Raw genomic sequence first — 20,365 nt, forward strand, 5'->3', positions numbered from 1 at the left:
CCATTGGTCCTTAGCCCAGGCCTGGGCGTTTTGCATTCGGGCTATTGCCTCCCTGTGCCTCCTCTTGTTGAAGGCAGTGGGGTTACGCTTATACGTTAGCCAAGCGCAGTGTTTGGCGTCTGATGTTGCACGACACCTCGGCCCGAACCACAGCTGGTCGGACGGCTTGGATCTGTGCTCGCGGTGTGGCACCCACCGGTGTTGCTCCCAGTGAACTGGTGCACCTGCTGCTCCACACTGCCACTCAGAACCGTGTCCCAGTCCAGCTGTTTCAGGGCCGTGCACAGCCTCCCCCAGTCAGCTGCCCCCCAGCACCACAGAGTCCTTGTGGTGCTCTCCTCCCGGTGACTCTTGAATGCCACCTTGGCGAGAACAGCCACATGATCTGAGGTACCCACGTAGCCCAGCGGGTGGCATTGCACAGTGTTTGTGGGAAGGTCAGTGAAGACAGGATCAAGCGAGGATCCGGAGCTGTGTGTGGGGAAGTTAACATAGTTGTCCAAGTCGTACACTGCTAGTAAGTTATCGAACTCCCTTTGTGCTGTGCGCTGATTTAGGTCCCCTACTATAATAATGTTGTCACACACACACACACACTCTCTCTCTCTCTCTCTCTCTCACACACACACACACACACACACACACTGACGAAGACAGGCAAAGCCTCCAAGAGGATTTGCACAAAATTTCAACTTGGTCGGATAGATGGGAGATGCCCTTTAACGTAGATAAGTGCCAGGTCCTTCCAGTTGGAACAAGGAATAAGAAGTTCGATTACGAAATGCGCGGCGTTAAACTCAAAAGCATTCAATGCATTAAGGACTTGGGGGTCAAAATCGCGTCAAACCTCAAATTTTCACAGCAATGCACCGATGCAGCAAATAAAGCGAACAGAATGTTGGGCTTCATTTAAAGAAACTTTTTATTCAAGAATAAAGATGTAATACTTTCACTCTACAATAGTTTAGTCAGACCCCACTTGGAATATGCGGTACAGTTTTGGTCTCCCCACCATGCAAAGGACATTGCTAAATTAGAAGGTGTTCAGCATCGGGCAACAAAAATGATCCCTTCCTTGTGCAACAAATCTTACGAAAAAAGGCTTTCCACCCTTAACATGTTCTCTCTTGAGAAACGTCGCCTCCGAGGAAAACTGATTGAATGTTTTAGAATACTTAATGGTTTCACGAATGTAGACAGATCAACATTGTTTATGATCGATGACACTTTGTGTATGAGGAACAATGGCGTAAAACTCAAATGTAGACAAGTAAATTCAGACTGCACCAAATTTTTCTTCACCAACGTTGTAGTGTGAGAATGGAGTAAGCTCCCACCTCCAGTGGTCCAGTGTAACATGATTGACTCCTTCAAAAACAAGCTCTACCATCACTTCCTTCAACTTAATATTAACTAGAGTTGAAATGCAACGTTTTGGAGCCTTCTGATTAATGTAGAATCACTTAGGTTTAAAGACAGACCACATAGTCAGGACCATGGGGTCTGTGTGGTCTGATTTTCTGTGTAAATCTATGTAAATCTCTCGTTCCTCTCTCTCTCTCTCTCTCTCTCTCTCTCTCTCTCTCTCTCTCTCTCTCTCTCTCTCTCTCTCTCTCTCTCTCTCTCTCTCTCTCTCTCTCACACACACACACACACACACACACACACACACACACACTAGTTCAGCCCTACACATAGGGATGATGCTCATTTGAAATTATTATATATTTGCGAAAAAGTTTTACTCGCAGGAAATTACGTATCCTTTGCATGGAAAATACTGTCTTTGGTACAACATGCTGTAAGTATATAACATAATGCAGTGGCAGAACTATTGTTACTGTGTGTGTGTGAGAGAGAGAGAGAGAGAGAGAGAGAGAGAGAGAGAGAACTGCCGATTGAGATGATAACTACTATGTCATAGTTACATGTCACATGAACGTCACGAATGAGAGGCGCATAGCTGGGCATTATCGCGATAAGTTATCACTGATAACAAAATCGGGTTATCGGCCATCCGCTACTTATTTAAATATACATCAGTATCTTCGTTACTTTTGTAACCAAACTAGCGATAATTGCTACTTTTTTCCGCCTGTTTGAAAAAAAACGTTTACAAACACTGGTCTCTCGTGAACTAAGCATGTTCAGACCAGTAAGCGTAGCCCTGTACAGTCTCACAAAGCTTTTTAACACATTAAGAGTAGTTGCTGGAAGGCTGAATCAGACATACAGTATGTACTACCATCCTCGCAGTTTCTAAAACGACACTCTGTACATATAAATACAACTCGTACAGAATATTGTTCTAGAAACAGCGGGGATGGTGGTAGTGGTACTGTATGTATGATCAGCCTTCCAGCAACTCTTAAGGGGGGCGACTAAAGGTATTTTTTTACGAATATATTTAAAATCGGACAAATACATTTTTTCGCTCAGCATGGCCGGGATAGCCAAAATTGCCATGTGGTGAGGTTTGTTTTTGTAAAATTAAAGCCCCTCACCCCTGGAAGCCATATTTAAATGGCCTGCGCTATTGCGTCACAGCCTGACTCGCGCGCCAACACACGCTGTATCATTCAGTGCTTGTATGTACGTAAATTTTGCATTAGAATTTTTTTTTTCTCCGTAAATTTTGTCATCTGTCATTCCTCTCGTGCCGGATCGCAGGGAGGGTGTGAGTTGAGGAGAGGAGTGTGGTGAAGCCAGTCCCTACCCTGACGACAACGGGGAAGGGCACGCAACCTGTTCGTTTGTACTCCAGCCAAATAAAGGTCTTTAGAAATGACGTACAAATGCAAGTTGAGTAGTAAGAGAGCCATCAACATGAAGAAGGCTTATTGAACAAGATGGAGCGGCCAAGACCAGGAAGGGAGCAGTTTCGGAGCTTATGAAGCGAGTCGTGATCCTGCCACGCTCACCCGCCGCTCATCACCACCACCACCTGCTCCACCACCAGCTGATTCGCTACTCCCTACACCGAGTACCTCATCACGCCCTTCTCCACCACCACCTGCTTCATCACCACCTACTCCACCACCACCTACATCACCACCAGCTGCAGAATCATTGCCACATGAAACATCACTGCATCTCTAACAACAAATTCTGCACGGAGGTGTTCAGTTGAACCCTCCTCCTTCTGATACAAGCGAAACTTTCATCACCGTGTCGCTTTCCCAGCTACAGACACTCATCGCGAGAAAGAAGTGCCCAGTACGGTCGGGCAGGAATACCTTGACCGTAACCTCCTCTACAATGAGGAAGGTGGCGCCTTCTGACACCCTCACCTGCGAGTGAGTAATACTTTTTTTATAAAGGGGGACCAGATGCCTTAGCATTCTCCAGTAAGTCAACAAGGTATACACAATCATATGTGAAAATTTCATGCCAATCAGATAAATACAAATGGCAAGGCATGGTTAGAATGGAAAAAAATCTTTAGGAGCCAATATCTCTGAAAGTAGATTTTTACACTACAAAAAATTTCACAAAATCAGGAAAAAGTCTGTCTTGACTTTTGTTTGGTACCAACTAACACTACAATTAAAGGGCAATTTTTTGTATTTATGAAATTTCAAAAATGTAAAAAGAAAACGGGACAGAGTAGAGAAAATTGTTTGTGAAAATTTTTTTGCTCGAAGACAAAACAACATATCACAATTTTATAAATACAAAATGTAGATATGTAAAAAAAAATTGTTTTTTTTTTTCACAGCGATTAACTGAAAAATAAAGTCTGTGGAACAAAAAAAAGAAAATTACGCTTTATTTGAGTCTCCCCTATACTTCACCCGAATTTCATGAAATTCACAGAATGTCATATATTTACAGAAACAAATAACATACTAAGATTTCAAAGCTATTGGACATACCATATGGGCAGGAGGACCCCCCTTAGTCGCCCCCCTTAATTACTGTTAAAAAGCTTTGTGAGACTGTACAGGTCTACGCTTGCTGGTCTGAGCATGCGCAGTTCACGAGAGACCAGTGTTTGTAAACAAAAGCGCCAGCTTTTGACGGTCGGGATGCCAAATAACACAACACCGGTTCAGGCGTTTCTAGTATTACCGTTCATATGTACGTGTCAACGTGTGGTTTTCAGGTTTTGTAAGTTTTCTAAAATACAGATAATGAAAATTTTAATTCATCTATGTTTTTTTATTTGAAATATCTATATAGTATTGTTTTCACCTATCGGACTTATCGCTAGCTAGTATCGGAATTGTGGATTAATATCGGTTATCACCTATATTTGTGTTTCCAGTTAACGAATATTGGTTATCACCGACAAGGTTTTCCATTATCAGTTATCGGTTATCGGGAATAAGGTTTTCTGTTATCGTGCCCAGCTATGGAGAGGCGGTGCGTACATGATGACGGCACCTAGCCTTGCTACCCGTACCTGTGCCTGTATATTTTAGTGAAGTTTACCTTAAAGTTACTCTTACAAATACCGTAATCATCCATATTTGGCACCTAAGCCTATTTTTGCCAATTAGGTCGGGGTCTCAATCATCGTCTTCCAAAATACCATCCTTGTCCGATGCTTTGTTAAAATGTTATACAGGTAACTCTCGATTTACGCAAGTATTGTGACCTTGAAGAGGTCGCGTAAATCAAAAACAATGTAAATCAAACAAGAGGTAGGTTTGTATAGAAAAATAAATATTCACTTCATTCAGTGTTTAGAGAGAGAGAGAGAGACAGAGAGAGAATATCCATATCACCGAGATATCCACTCAGGCACTCAGTCTCAGCCTCACTCATGTGAGGAAGAAATGAGGGACACCATGAGCGACTGGCTAGTATTGGTACTGGTACCGAGCAGTCTGGTACCGGTCCCGTACCGTATAGCTGGTACCGTTAGTACCGGTACTGGTACCGAGCAGTCTGGTACTGGTCCCGTACCGTATAGCTGGTACCGTTAGTACCGGTACTGGTACCGGTACCTGCCCACCCCTATTGTTGAGTAGCGTAGCAGCATGGGTACTGTATTGTTGTTCAAGTGGCGTGCGGGAAGAACTGAGCTCAGCTGTGTGGCCGCAGCGCCATGTGAGTCCATTTGTGTGAGACGTCTTGTGGCCACTCCATAAAATATCACGTATAAGTGAAAAAACGTGTAAATTAAACATTTATTTGGATTTTGGACCCCGCGTTATTTAAAAAACGCGTAAACCAAACTCGCGTAAATCGAGAGTTACCTGTATTCGAAAAACTGTGTGACATGGCGCCTGAAACGCATAGTAGCTGATAAGACAAGGGGTTGAAGTTCAATGCTGTTGCTGTCACTATCTTTACCACTAACACCACTTTCGAAGCTTGAAAAAGTCACTTTCAGTTCTCTCCCAATTGCGCTCACAGTGAGAGCTTTTTTGGGAGCAAGAGGAGGCTTATGAGGAGTCGAGGTCGCTGGCTGTGAACACGTGCTCAGAATCAGACGAGGAAAAAAAAAAACTCCTTCTGCCATTGTTACATTCCCAGACACACAGAATGGCAAGGAGGAGTTGTGTGACAGTCTAGGGATCATGCTGACCCATAAATCCCATGCTATTTTTTAAATTACTGCGGAAAATGGCAGACCGGAAAAATGTCACCTGCCCTTAATCTGGCAACCTGAAAAAGCCATCACCCACCTTCTAGGGGTTTAGAGGAGGAGGTATTCTACACCTCTTTCAACTCTATATTAGACCAATGCCTCCCTCGATATGCTCTCATTTTGCAAGATCCAGTAGGTTGAGATTTGCTGATTCTTGCTATCAGAGACCAGAACTGCACTGCTGGACATGGTACAATAGAACCTCGTTTATCCAGCACAAACGGGGGGAAGCTCGTGCCGGATAAACTGTTTTGCCATTGTTTTGAGACAGATTTTTTTCGTCCAGGCCTATAACGCCAGTGGGCTTTCTTGGTTGGGCCTGTTGGTCGGCCAAGGACCGTCATGGTGCAGGCAAGTGTTTATAGTGGCGCCATCTATTCTTGGTTGGCAGCGGCTGATTCGAACCCACATCATCCAGGATGCATCGAACCACGTGACCGGCACGCTAACCACTCAGCCACTGCCTCCCCAGTAGAATAGAACTCCTATAGAATTGCTAATAAAGTAAATACATTCTATCCTACCGATTAACAGGCCCAATAGTCCAGTAATAATAGTGAAAGGTAGATCTCGATACGGCAGCACAACACACTGGTCTGTGGCATGGTGAGAACACGAGCTCTTGTTTACAAACAAGAAAAGACTGTTGCCTTGCGCCGATGATACACGTAACCTTTATAATTATAAACACTTCACAATGCCCATATTTCTTGACTAGATCATCATTTAACATCTATAAAGTATTATCGTTACATATTCAGTTACTGAAGTGTTCAACTTTAAGTGAAACTTGCGGCTGGGTACACTCATGAGAAGAGGACACCATATCGTAACAAGGCTGTGTTGCACAACGAAGATTTGCTTACCAAGGTGGGGAAACATCGAGTCCATAACCGAACCTCATTGCGTCGTGAACTTTCATGCGTCCCACCTTGCTGATTCACAGTCAGTCCGTGTTTGGAGGTGTACAGTCTCCCTTGTTTTCTGAGCTATTTCTATCCATGCAAAATTGTGAAGCAGTTATCTTACTTCCTCTCATTTTTATATTTACTTGATTGGTTGTGTTTTCCTGACTGTTTTGCTGTAGTTGAGAAGTAACTATTTTTATTTTTGTACAGGCTGCGTGCCAAGGAGGGCTGCCCATCAGCTATCCCAAGGGAAGTGAGGCACTCTTCCACCATGGAACAGTTCCAACTGCACCTCAGCAACTTGGACATGTCAGACTCCTCAACTTCCTCTGACATTCCAACGAGGACATTTTCCTCCTCCTCTGAAGATTCTACCTCCATGGATATGACATCTGAGATGCGGTGAGCAGGTAGATAACTTTCTGTACTGAACCACATGTGTTGGTAGAGCCTTAAAAGGTAGCCATTTATTTAACTAGTTTATTTATAAGAGAAAATATTTTTTATTACAGATATACATGATTGCAACAGACATATTTGTGGGGTGGAATAGATGAATTAAGGTCGCAAGTTTTACCCTGGGAACAACTTCCTGAGACCTCTGATGAGCAGTGGGATATCACTGTATTACGAAAAAGATTAAAAAAAACTTGATTTGCATCCTTGGAAAAGATGTAGGCTGTGTTGCGATCTACTTGAAGCATTCAAGTGGTTTAAGTGGATTAAAAAAGATAATAAAGTATTTACACTGAAAAAATGTTTGGACATGCAGCAGTGTTTACAAATTGGATAAATTTGGACTTAGATAAAAAATAGTTAAGAATTAGTTTATGAATGTGGTATTGGAATAACTGAACAAATTAAGCTGGTTGGAAGTGCCTGCAAATACAATTCATAGTTTTAAATGGACTGCGTCATTTCAAAACTAAGGCTTTCTGTCCCTCATGTCTCTCCTAAACCCTCATTGGTGCAGGGCAAGAGGAATGCAGCCACTCATTAGTTGATTTTGTTTTTGATTGTATAGACACACAGGTAATAGTTAAATTAATTTTCAAATTTAACAATAGTGTAGATTTGTGTGCACCAGATGCATTCCGAATGTGCATGGTGTGTCTCGTACGTTTCTGTTCCGTGTTTTGTCTACAACTGCTGCCCTCATCTCCACCCCTCATTGCCCCATTAAACAAGGTAGTACTCTAGAGCCATGTGAATTTATATTTATATGGCCCTGCTCTACTCCAGCTCCTTTGTACTGTCTTAATCATTTATTCAAGAATTTATCAGAATTGCTTACAACTTGGCATAGAATGAGGGGATGTTGAAGAGATTAGTGGATGAGTTTGACAGGGTGTGTAAGAGGAGAAAGTTATGAGTAAATGCTGGAAAGAGTAAGGTTATTGTATTTGAGAGGGTGAGAGAGCAGGTCATTGATTTTGCAAAGCCATACAGAGTTAGAGAAGAGAGTACAATGAAGTGTAGGAAAAGGTTAGGGGAGGAGAGGATGAAGGAGGTGGCTGAATTTGAATATTTAGGGACAGTTTTATGTAATCATGGAAGTATGGAAGGTAAGGTGCGGAAAAGAGCAGTGAAGGACAGACAGGTAGTAGGTGCATTGGAGAGAGTTATGAAACAAAGAAGTGTTAGCATGGAGATAAAAAAAGGGAATAAGGAACAGTATTATCCTGCCAACTCTGTCGTATGCATCAGAGATGTAGACATGGATGCAGCACAGCAATCGAGAATGCGTACAGTGGAAATGAGTTTTATAAGAGGTGCATGTGGTGTTTCAGGATGGGATGGAGAAAGTAATGAAAGCGTGTATAAGAGGTTTGGTATGGATGTGACAGCAAAAGGAGTGGATTATGGAGTGGTGGAGTGGGTGAAGTGTGGTGCAGTGAGATGGTTTGGACACGTGATGAGGATGGAAGAGAATGAATTTGTGGAGAGTGTTTGAGGGAAGGATTGAGGGAGGGGGTGTCAGGGGAAGACCACCTGTGAAGTGGATCAATAGGGTGAGTGAGTATTGGAGCGAGAGAGTTGGAAGTACCAGGATTGAGTGTGCTGAGAGGGAGTGCCAGAACAGGAGAGAGATGGAGACACTTCTGCCACGACCATCCCCTGGAGGGAAGTTCCCGTGAGGGAGCAGGGCATTGGAGATATAGACAGATAGATAGATGCTGGTCAACTTTGGAACAGCCTTTCTTGGCTACCCCCTTTTTTTCTTTCTTTTTAATTCAGTTGTTTCGGATGAGGTCTCCCCTAATTGGTCCGATTTATGGAGTGTTTACTGTTCTGGCAGATTTTGGTATTTATGAATGATGAGTCTGCATGGTCTTGAGTTGACCTGATGTTGATTATTATTTATATCCCCAGCCCCATACATACCGTCATGGTGCAGTGGTTAGCATGTCTAGCTACTAATCCGTGGGTTCGGGTTCGAATCCCTCCCTGCCCAGGCAGCCGACATGCAGCTCACCCAGCTGTTAATCCTCCCTTTTGGGCTGGTTGATAAATGAGTATCTGGGGAAACCTTGGAAAGGTAAACTATGGTAACCTGATGTCACACTGGCCCTGTATACCAGAGTAATGGGTTCCTACCCACCACAGGCTCAAGGGTTAGTTTTTTTTTTTTTTTTTTTTTTTTTTTACGTTGTTGCCTATTGCGCCGGTAGGCATCTTCCCGGTGGGGCCTGATGGTCGGCCCAAGGCTTCTTCCAGGTAGGGCCTGATGGTCGGCCCAGCCCGTTCTGGCGCAGGCGAGTGTTTATAGTGGCGCCATCTTGCATTGGCTCATGCTGCCCCCCGGAACTCGTTCTTGATTCGCTTGGACGGCTTCCTCTAGAGTCCGGGTTGATGGGTGGTCTTCAGGACAGCATGTGGGTAGTTTTAAGCCACTCGGCGGAGACTGAAAAATCCGAGTGGTAGCGTGAGGATTCGAACCCGCGTCGTCCATCACGCGATGAATGTGGGTCCAGTACGCTATCACTTCGGCCACCGAGGCCACATGCAGATATAGCGTGTGCTCCCAACCTTACCTTACCCAGCCCCATCTATGTAATCTTTTTATGTCCCTTAAAGGTATGATGTATTATTGTCTCATATATATTTATTAATTTGCAGACTCCCAAGAACATGAAAGCCACCCCTCTGTTTGCTGTACTCCTGACATTCTTTTGATATTTTCTGAATCATTGTAAACAAATTAGAAAATAGTAATATTACATCCATATATCATGATGCTGTAGCATTCTTATTTAACTCTTAACATAGATTACCAAACAGGTGGTTCATATAAGAATGTTGTATTACAAAATATATATATATATATATATATATATATATATATATATATATATATATATATATATATATATATATATATATATATATATATATATATATATATATATATATATATATATATTGGTGTTTGTCATAGTTATATATTCCACTTTGCACCATTTCTTTACATAACAGTATTGTTAATAAGTGGCAAATTATTCCCTAATAAACTTCAAATATTAAGCTGTAGGCTTTGAAGGTGCAGCCATGTAATTGTAGCTGAGAATTACATTATTTTGAAGATAAGATATTAGAATAATATAGTTGTGAATATTGAAAAAAAAAAAAAATAGTAAGAATCTTCCTATTACATACATAGTGCAATTTCTGTAAGCAGTGATAGTAGGGGTTCAAAAAGTCAACTTTTTTATTATATTGATCTTTTTTTTTGAAGGCCAGTTAGGACTTATGCTGAAAAGTGTAAGTAAAATTATTACAGTAGTCTCAAAGTAAGGGAAATTATTACAGTAATCCTGAGGTGAGATTATTACCGTAGTCCCAAAGTAAATGAGATTATTATAGTAGTCCTGAACAGCACAATTCATGAGTGTTTTGAACTACAAAATATTCAACCTAGGATTATTTAGCAGGGTGAGCAGGTCTTAAATAGCACAACCTGCAAACCAAAATGAATGGAATTCAACAAGAAATTCAGTTAAAGGAGTGAAGATTGAACTGCACTATTGTAAATTCAGATACCTCAAGCTTCTGATCTACTAGGTTTTTGTGCTATTTAGTCCCCTACTGTATGTTAATAATGTTTTGTATATAATAAAGCTTTCTGCAGCAGAAGGTTTAAATGTATGCATTGTTCTGTTGTCCATTGCATCAACTAAGAAACAAAGATGCATCCAGGAGGACACTTTCCACCTGCTGGCACTAGCAGTCTGTGCTTAGCATGGCATTGCTTTGAATCTCACGGGTTTCACTCTTGCCATCTCCTCTTTACCTCTGGATGTTGGCTGGCAGTATTGCTTTCCTCGCTCACGTCTGTGTATAATCAACTTTTTCTATAGCTTGTCACAACCTTCTTACTGAACTTTTATGGCATTGTATAGGCCTAAATCATTCTCAGTCATTATTAGTGCATTGCAGAAAAAAAGCCTTTCCTGATATTCTCCATGTCTAATGTTAGTATACTCCACCCTGCCCCAGCAAAGTTTCTAATTTCATCTCTTCACCTGGTCCTCTGATTATCCTGGTTTCTCCTACAAATCCTGAGTTGCTATTCTAGCACTTAGTTTGTCCATCTCAGATCATTTCTATATAATTTCTCAATTGTCTATAGAATATTTTCAACCTTTGCCTTAACTAATTTATAATGCTCACTTCATGTCTCCCATGTTATATCTACTGTTATTTTCCACTCTATTCCTCTTTGTTCAATTCTTAGCTTTTTCTTAAAATCTTTTGTGAGGCACCAAGTTTCTGAACTATGTGGCAGGAGTGGCAGGATACACTGATTGTACACCTTTCTCTTCAAAAAGAGTGACAGGTAGTTGTAGTTATGGTCCTCAACCCTGATCTGCAGCACCAATGGGACACCAGGAGAGGGAGGCCAGGGCAGATACTGCAGAAGTTTTATATTCCCTAAAGATGTATTATGTTACACTAAATGACTAAGTGTAAAGTTATTGTTCCTCATATATCCAGTTTTATGAAATTTTCTCAAGTTGTGGAGGAAAAAATACAGATCATTACCATATAGTTATACAGGTGTAAAAGTTGATTTTTTTTCCAATTTATGTTCTAGTTTAGGGGGCAACTTTTGCATGTGTGCTACATGCTTGGGAGCCCAAACTTGTTCTTCAGTCAAAAATATCATTGTAATTATATAGTGTACCAATACATCTGCAAAGGATGAGACCAGGGGAAAAAAGTCTATTGGTTGTCTTGTTTTAGGAGTGCTAATGTAAAGGAATTAGGAAATTAGCAAAATTTAAAAAGGAGGGGACTTGTTGGTCCTATCAGTGAATGGTTGTTATGTCATGTTATATATGTTCAAATCACAAATATGATTTTTATGGGGTCAGAACATTGTCATGTGCCAACAAATGTTACACAACAGGTCACAAATCAATTCATATGAAATATATTTTTATATCTGTAGATAGCTTTAAAGTTATGGATAATTTTATCTATTTATAAACATTTTCATAGTTCCTAAATACTTTTGTTCATATATTTACTTCAGTGTTTTCATTCAGCTTGATTATGATGTTATTAACAGAGTCAGTCCATGTAATGAATGTGGCACAGTAAGCATGTTAATGAGTAAGATTTACTTTATATAAGTGAAGTAACTTGTTATTTTCATGAATCCCTGATGATGAATTTCTTCATGTAGTACCAAACTCCTAAGTGAGATTTGTATATATACAGTATATAATGGAGAATTGCTTTATTAATTTTCTTCTTAGTCCTGTTTAAGTATAAGTAACTTTCCATTGCATTTCATGATACAAAACTTGTGTTGCTCTTCATACTTTTCCCATGTGGGTACAGTCATCCCTCAGTTTTCATGGGGGTTCCATTCCTGAGACTCCTGTGAAAGTACAAAATCCATGAAAGAGTGGTGCCTCCTTCTGAAGATCTAAACTCCATATAATAGTATAATAGCCAAATTTATTGTACAAAGTGGAATAGAGGGCACAAAATACAGCACTGAGAGCCACAGAGATATGCACACTCCTGTAAGTTGCTAATGCTGAGTAAGAGATACGGTCAAGGCCTCCTGCTTCTGGGATCTCTTGGTTATGCGGATAACATCTGATTGGAGCAAAGCAGATCATTCAGACTACCACATGCTCACTTCTGTGTGGCACTGCAATTTTCCTTTCCATGACAATCTGCTAAAGTACAAAATCACAAATACTAGTGTAAAATCTATTTTAGTCAGCACAATGGGGGATGAGACTTTATTAACTTTACCAAATTGCCAACTAATAAAACTAGTTTCACTGCCACCAACCAAAATAGGCACATACCATGTTTGTATACAGGAATAAGATTTAATCCAAGCATAAGGGGAGCTTTTTGGTAGGATGTAGAGCTGTTAGGAAGAGTCATGATCACTTTTGTACATAATTGAGTGTGGGCCACAGTGAGCAGTGTCCACTGCTATCATTTTTAATTCTCCAAGCACTTAAACATATCATACTATACTACGAATTAGAGTAAACCCTTGCTTTAACGAACCAAGGGCAAGGGCAAGGGGGTGATGTTATATCCAGAAATGTGTTATATCCAGGGGATTCTAACTTTCAGCATTTAACGAACTTTGAACATAAGAACATAAGAATGTAGGAGTCTGCAAGAGGCCAGTAGGCCTGTACAAGGCAGCTCTTGTTATTATATGAGCTGAAAGTTTGCTATTTCTGACCATTTCCATATTTAACAAAGTTTTTTTGTTATATTAGATGCAAGTTTGTATACTTATGTACATGCAGTCATCACAAATACTACACCCATACAGGGAAATTAAACAATAATTATGCATTGGACACTATGTTACACTAACCAATGTGCATGTATGTGCTCAGCCATCCCACCATTGAACATAACCCTACAATCACCAATCTTGTTCAGTAAATTTCCACACATACAAAGGCAATAAAGTTCAATAAAGCTGAAATTCATTATATTGAGGTCTGTAAAGGTGAGGGTTTACTGTACTTACTAATGCATGTTTCTTTCTATAAGAATTTGGTAAGGAAAATGTGAAACATGTAAAGAAAATAACTTAAAGCAGTTAGTGAGCTGGTAAATGTAAACAAAAGATTTGGAGCATTGGTGTCGGTGAGAAGCATACTCCACTTTCATTTTCAATTCTCCAAATGGTTATGTATCATAGCACTACAAATGACTTAACCCTCTCGCGTTCGATGACGCATTTCATGTCATCAAGGGTAAAAAGGTCCTGGCGCATGATTTCGGTGAAAGTTCGTCAAATTTGGGAGTGTCATTTGTTAGGATAAGTTTCTTAATGGTAACATATGGCAACCTTTCTAAGGAGTGTAGATGAGGAGCGTGGAGCGATATTTAGTTGTTACCCTACTCTGATGGGAGAGGAAAAAATAGTTTTCTTGGTGTAACTCAGGAACAAATAGGCGTATGAGGATTTTGAGGATACCATAAGAATCCTCACTAAATTCCACTTCGAAACATATATTCAGCTAAAAAAGTTGGCTCACAAAATTTTGAGGTAGCGAGTGGGGAAGAGTTGGTACTTAGGATTTATTGTCTACAATACTCTATATGGAGACTTGAAACGAGTTTGTATTGTTTATTTTCCTCTATTTTTATTTGCACATGTTCTAGTACAAGTCTTTATGAAGCCATTGATACCAAATTTATTGGGGTACGATATATCTGTGATGGTAAAATATGTCTGGGAATGTAAAGTATTGCGGTGGCAAAAAAAAAAGGCCGGTCGGGCCCGAGAAATGCATGGTGAGTGGAACAGAAACTTATTGGAAACTTACGGTGCGCAAGAGGGTTAACTAATGCATGTTTCTTTATATAAAAAAAATCAGGTACTGAAAATGAAAACTAGAATATATCTAGAAATCTAGAAATATTTAGCCGGCTGGTACTCGTAAACAAAGGATACACAGCTGCAGCGGCAGTGACACAGCATCCACAATTTTAATTTTCAAGCCACTTACCATTTTCCATCACCCCCCAGGGACCCCATAACTACAGGATGTAGCTTCTGGGTTACGCAGTGTATTATTTTCCAGAATGTGAAGTGAATGCTAAGTGATGCATGACTGTATGTATATATACTTTATATACTCCACCCAGAGCCAACTAAGTATAAGGAGATTGTTTCGGGTTGTGTCTTGTTATTCACATCCAAAATTGTATGCACAACAGTGCGCTCCCTGGAATGTACATCATACCATACACAGTGGACGGCAAATAGTCAATGTATCTTAAAGGGCCCTCTGGGTCTCAAATAGATGGTACATTACCAACTAAGAACTGATTTTTCAAATTTTTCTTGTGTGTTACAATGGCATGCCACCATGCTGAGTTTGGATCTCCAATAGATGGCATTGTTGCCAACTTGAGTACATTTTCTGTTTTTTATTAAGCAATTTCTAAAAAAGAATAAAGAATAAAACCACTTAATTTTTGCCATGTTAACTTGTCTGTAACACTGACTTAAAGGAGTTTTACTGTATAGTATTCTTAAAAACAAGGGATGACTGTACTGCATCACTGAATAGGGAAACAATTAGAAATACATTAAAGAGGATACAGTAGTCTCACTCTTACAAGGATATACATGCGTTATGAAAAGAAAATGGTCATCATTCCCATTCAGCCATACTACTACTGCTACTAATGATAATAATAGATAATGATAATGATACTAATTCAATTGAATCCTTATTTCTACAAAACCTATACAGTTCCCAGACTCACACGGACCTAAAAGAACAGAGCAAGCAGCGCATTTTCTTGCAGTTCCATCATTTCATATGTGGGCAAGCATTCGTGTAAGCGAGCATTGCATGGGAGCATACATTCACATGGATTTCTTCTTAATTAGAGCTCATACAGTTTTGTAAAGCATATTATTTGACAGCTCCTACACCTGGTAAAGGTAAAGGTGGGTGCATATGCTATAGCTGCGCATGGCTGAGGTGCTCATCCCCGATATGTTGGCCCTTTGAGCCTGTGGTAGTAACAACCATTTACCCAGGAACACAGGCCAATGTGAAATCCGGAATTTTCAGTTTACCTTACCCGGGTTTACCCAGGTACCCAATATGTAATTGACCAGCTGGAAAGGGAGGATGAACAGCTGGGTGAGCTACACGCTTACTGCCTGGGTTGGGATTCAAATCCAGGCCCATGGAGTGGTGACCAGGCACGCTGACCACTAGACCATGGAGGTGGTGTGGGACCTAACAAAAAATTGCTTAAGTAAAAAAATAATAGCATTAAAAATAATTAGAAATAGTGAGTGTCAGCAGAAGGTGGAAGACATATGGTCATACTCTGTCCAGGACACAGGTTCCATTGTTGTTCTCATATTCTTATATGATTGTATTTTCTGAAGGACATTGATAAGCTGATTAGTAATGGCAAGATTGTGTTGTAGTTCATAAAAGGAGGAAATAATGGCAGTAAAGCTGAAGTGGCAACCAGCCTCTTCATCACGAAGACATAGTAACATACATAGCAATAATAATTTGGTTGTAAATTAAAAACATGATAAAATAAACAAAGGAATAATGTACTGTATGATATAAAATAATAAAATGGTATATAGAATCATCTCTCATTACTTAAAGAAGTAGTAATGATGATAATACATTATATAATCTGCTTGCAACTGGATACAAGTTAAAACAATTGGTTCAGGAGCAGTTATATGCAAAAAAAAAAAATAATAATAAAAGGAATACACATATCGAAGCAAAAAACTAATACTAAATATATAAAAATGAATTAAAAGCAGCCATATAAATAAAGAGTCCTTCCATATCTGTTATTGAGTTAACATGGTTCTCTCTTCATACATTGTATTTTGTTTCATATCGACTTGTGGCATAGCAGCATATTGTCACTTAGTAGTCAGTGTGTGAATGATATTTATCCAGGCAGCTACTAAATGACTTCAAGGTCTCCCAGCCAGCTCCAATCGATCCTCATGATTTTCACATCACACTTCCACAAATCTGTTGTAGCAATTTAGTTTTCTTTAGTTAATTTTTTAGGAGTGCTGGCCACCATTGTATGCGTGCAGAAAGTTGATCTCAAACAAATAAATCATAGCCCTAAGGCTATGATTTGTTTGACTGTGAAATTAATTGAACCCTATAAAAAGTAATATCCATGAAAATTTAACCTCCTTAGCTTGGCCTGAGAAAGTTATTTTCAAAAACTCCTCTTGTAAACAGGAATACACAGCATAAAATTCCATGTATTCTTATATCAAGTATGAGAACAACACTAGATTTGTGACATATTGTTAGTTAATAGGATAAGAATTCAGTATTTTTTGTTTGATTTGATAAAATAATGCCGTCAGTAGTCAGGGAATGGGTCTGTATGACATCTCACCTGAATGCAAGGTTTAATACTCTAATATTTTGCTTTCTCTCTAATTTCATTTACTTTGAGGAAGGTAACTTTTCTTATTCCAGTGATGTCATTTCATAATAATTATCTAGCAGTTATTAGTGTGAACAGAGATGAAATGTATTAAGTGGATTATTATAACCTACATTTCACTTTGATGCACATTAGACCCAGAACCATTTATATGTGTGACTCTTCACATGTCTTAGGTACTATCAGGGCAAGTTCTAGATAAAAGCAATATAAGCAACCACTTTTTATTTATTTTTTTATTTTATTTTATTTTTTTATTTATTTTACATTCAGCCTGTGGTGCCTGTAGACTTCTTGGTAGGGCCTGGTGATCGGCCCCAGTCCATTATGGCTCACGGAAGTGTTTTATAGTTGCACCATCCTGCCTGATTCATGCTTTCCCCTGAAGTTCATTTTTTATCTTTATTAGAGAGTTAATCTAGAGTCCCAATTGATAGGTGGTGGTCTTCAGGACAACATGTGGGCAGTCTTAGGTCACTCTGATGACTGAAAATTGTCAGCTTGTAGCAGCGATGGGATTCAAACCTGGGTCTTCAAAGATACCATGCCTGTACATTGATCACTCAGCCACCACCTCCCTTAATATCCTATTGTCTGTAGGGACCCCAAATATTTAATAAATATTTGATATTGAACTCTACTAGTGGCCTGCAGAATTTAACAGCAATTTATATATATTACATACAGGAGCATACTTGGTGTTTTAACAGCATGAGGGGTACATTATTTAACCCCCTAGGAGATGAAAATGACACCAGCAGCTTTCTTGGAAAGACATTACAACTAAAAGAGAGTTAACAGTATGTTTCATACATGTTTAAATTTGACTGAAAATAATATGTTTTTGTATTTCACCCATTATTGGTTTGTATGTATCGGTATCAAATTATAGTCCTTGTAACAACTATATTTCATCATCAGCCTTAGGTAGTTCACTTCAGGATAACGGCCTTTCCCAACATCCACCTCTTTTTAACTCATCTGTTGCAATTGGCACGGATTTGGCTTTCACTGGTAGCCTGGTAACATATACTCCCTAGTCTTTCTCTGCCTCTGTGGTGGATAGTGGAGTGTTTCCCACGTGGTACTGGTATGCTGGATATCCCCTCCCAAGGTGCATGACTACATTTTTCTTCATTGAATTGTAGCAGCCACTTTTTATTCCATTCCTGTTGCTTGGTGATGTCTTCTTGTAGGAAATCTGCAGTCAAGGGGTTAATTTGATTTTAGTGTACTCCATCTTTCTCCTGCAAATGTTTTAATTTCATCTGCACCTGGTTATCAATTGGCCCATACTTCTACAATTTCTAGGCTTCTACTTTGTTATTTAGGTTATCCATCTGTTATTTGTTATGTGCATGGTGTGATCATGGAAGTAGGATCATTCCCTCCATGGATATGGCATGCCCAAGTCCACCTGTTATTTCTAATTGTCATTAGAATCTCTTCAACCTTCATCTGTTCCTTAATCCATGTTCACTTCCTATTTCTCCATGTCCTTCCCAGCATTATTTTTCTCCATTCCTCTTTATACATTTCTAAATTTTCCTCTAGATTTGTGAGCTGCCATGTTTTTTAACCACATGTTAGGACTAGCAGGTTTGTATACCCCTTCAATAGATGAGTAGATTGCTTGCTGCTCAGGGTATTAATTTGTTGACCAATAACACTTCTTTCCTCAATTTTTTTCCATAATTCAGGGCAAGATCTCTCATTGTAAATGGTACAAAGGATGACTCAGTGCTACCCACTATGCTCTGCACAGTGGGAGTTGAGGATTGACTCATGAATGATCAGACAAAAAAAAAAAAAACATACCAACTACAACAGATGAGGCAACTCTAGCCATGACCCAAGTAAGTGCAGTTATTTGTAATACATCAGCTTTATTTTGTGGGGGGACAAAGAAGGAAGTCATAACCAGTTGAAATAGATAAAGCAACGTAGAGCAGGGTAGGTGCATAATCGGGTATTATTTTGAGGGGTTCGGGTTGGGGTAAGGGAAAGGGACAGGTGGTTGGTGTTTAGGTGGCTTTGCATGGAGCAGTGTTTGGTACATAACCTGAATTGATAGACTGATTGGCTGACTGACTATGTATGTAGCAGTGTTTGTTACTACTATGTATGTAGCAGTGTTTGTTACATAACCTAAAACGATAGGCTGATTAACTGACTGACTAATGTTCAAATGGTAAACAAAAATTCAATTCGCCAAGGATACAAGGAAGTTGTGTCAACACCTAATTATTTTGTTTTATGGTTTTTATTTCCAATGTGTCAAGTATACATCGAGCTGTGATTGTCTTTGTAGAAAAAAAAAACTGAAGGAGGAGGAGGATTAGAAGCAAGGAGATAGTGGAAAAATAGGTAAGGTAAATTAATGTTGGGGGGCATACGCTTGGCCGCGGTGCTCATCACCGTAGACTTGGCCCTGGAGCCCGTGTGTGGTGGGAAGAACCCATTACCCCGGGAGACATTCGATCGGGTTGCCACAGTTTACCTTCCCTAGGTTTCCCTATATACCCATTTGTCGACTAGCCCGAAAGGAAGGATGAACTGCTCTGGGTGAACTGCACGCCGACTGCCGGGCCGGGATTCGAACCTGGGCCCACGGATGCGTAGCTAGGCACGCCAACTAGGACAGAAAATAGGAGCAATGAAAAATAGGTAGTAGATGAGAAAGAGAAGAAATAACATCATTGCCATAGAATTTCCCGGAGTTATATTATTTTGAGAGAGAGAGAGAGAGAGAGAGTAACATTGGCCCTTGAGCCTGTGGTGGGAGGGAGCCCATTAGTCCATTACCCCGGGACACAGGGCCAGTGTGACATCCGGGTTACCACAGGTACCCATTTATCGACCAGCCCGAAAGGGAGGATGAACAGCTGGGTGAACTGCACGCCGACTGCCCGGGCCGGGATTCGAACCCGGGCCCGCGGAGTAGAAGCCAGGCACACTGACCACTAGACCACGGAGGCCTACCCATTAATCGATCATCCCGAAAGGGAGGATGAACAGCCGATCGCGAGTGAGCTGCGCGCCAACTGCCTGTGGGCCGGCCGCCGGGATTCGTAGTTAGGCACGCTAACCATTACACCACGGACACGTAGAGGATGAATAATGTTAATAAATAGTAAGAGAACGAAGGTGGATATATTAGCCATGCTGATGATGATAAGTTGGAAGAAGAGGAGACACGGATCGATGATGATGATGAGAATGAGAAAAGAAAAATTAAAAACGCAGATGATCGAAGCTAGATCATGGAGCTGGGGATTTACATGGATTTACATCGATATTCAAACCACACAGACCCTATATGGTCCAGATTATATAGGTGGTCCGTCCTTGAACTTAAGTAAAATCCTTTTAGATTTAATGTTTA

General features: G+C 40.2%; 1 protein-coding gene and 1 long non-coding RNA gene across 11 annotated transcripts in view; one reads left to right on the top strand and one right to left on the bottom strand.

The window, feature by feature from the left end:
- Positions 1-20,365, top strand: part of LOC126996668 (uncharacterized) — a 55,840-nt gene that overhangs the window by 27,731 nt on the left and 7,744 nt on the right. For 4 of the 10 annotated variants that reach the window (XM_050857386.1, XM_050857391.1, XM_050857384.1 and 1 more), the window contains 2 exons: positions 6,718-6,909; positions 9,628-12,253. The exons of 3 other annotated variants lie outside the window; for them this stretch is intronic. In XM_050857386.1, the coding sequence (XP_050713343.1) occupies positions 6,718-6,909; positions 9,628-9,643 (208 nt within the window). In that variant the 3' untranslated portion in view covers positions 9,644-12,253. Of the gene's footprint in view, positions 1-6,717; positions 6,918-9,627; positions 12,254-20,365 lie in introns of those variants that run through there. 3 more of the 10 variants (XM_050857388.1, XM_050857392.1, XR_007751336.1) reach the window with 2 other exon arrangements.
- Positions 1,569-20,365, bottom strand: part of LOC126996669 (uncharacterized) — a 19,598-nt gene continuing 801 nt past the window's right edge. Inside the window, exon 2 of the long non-coding RNA XR_007751338.1 lies at positions 1,569-3,043. This is a non-coding gene — a long non-coding RNA (uncharacterized LOC126996669). The remainder of the gene's footprint in view (positions 3,044-20,365) is intronic.

The sequence above is a fragment of the Eriocheir sinensis genome, chromosome 10, assembly GCF_024679095.1.
Source record: "Eriocheir sinensis breed Jianghai 21 chromosome 10, ASM2467909v1, whole genome shotgun sequence".
NCBI lineage: Eukaryota > Metazoa > Arthropoda > Malacostraca > Decapoda > Varunidae > Eriocheir > Eriocheir sinensis.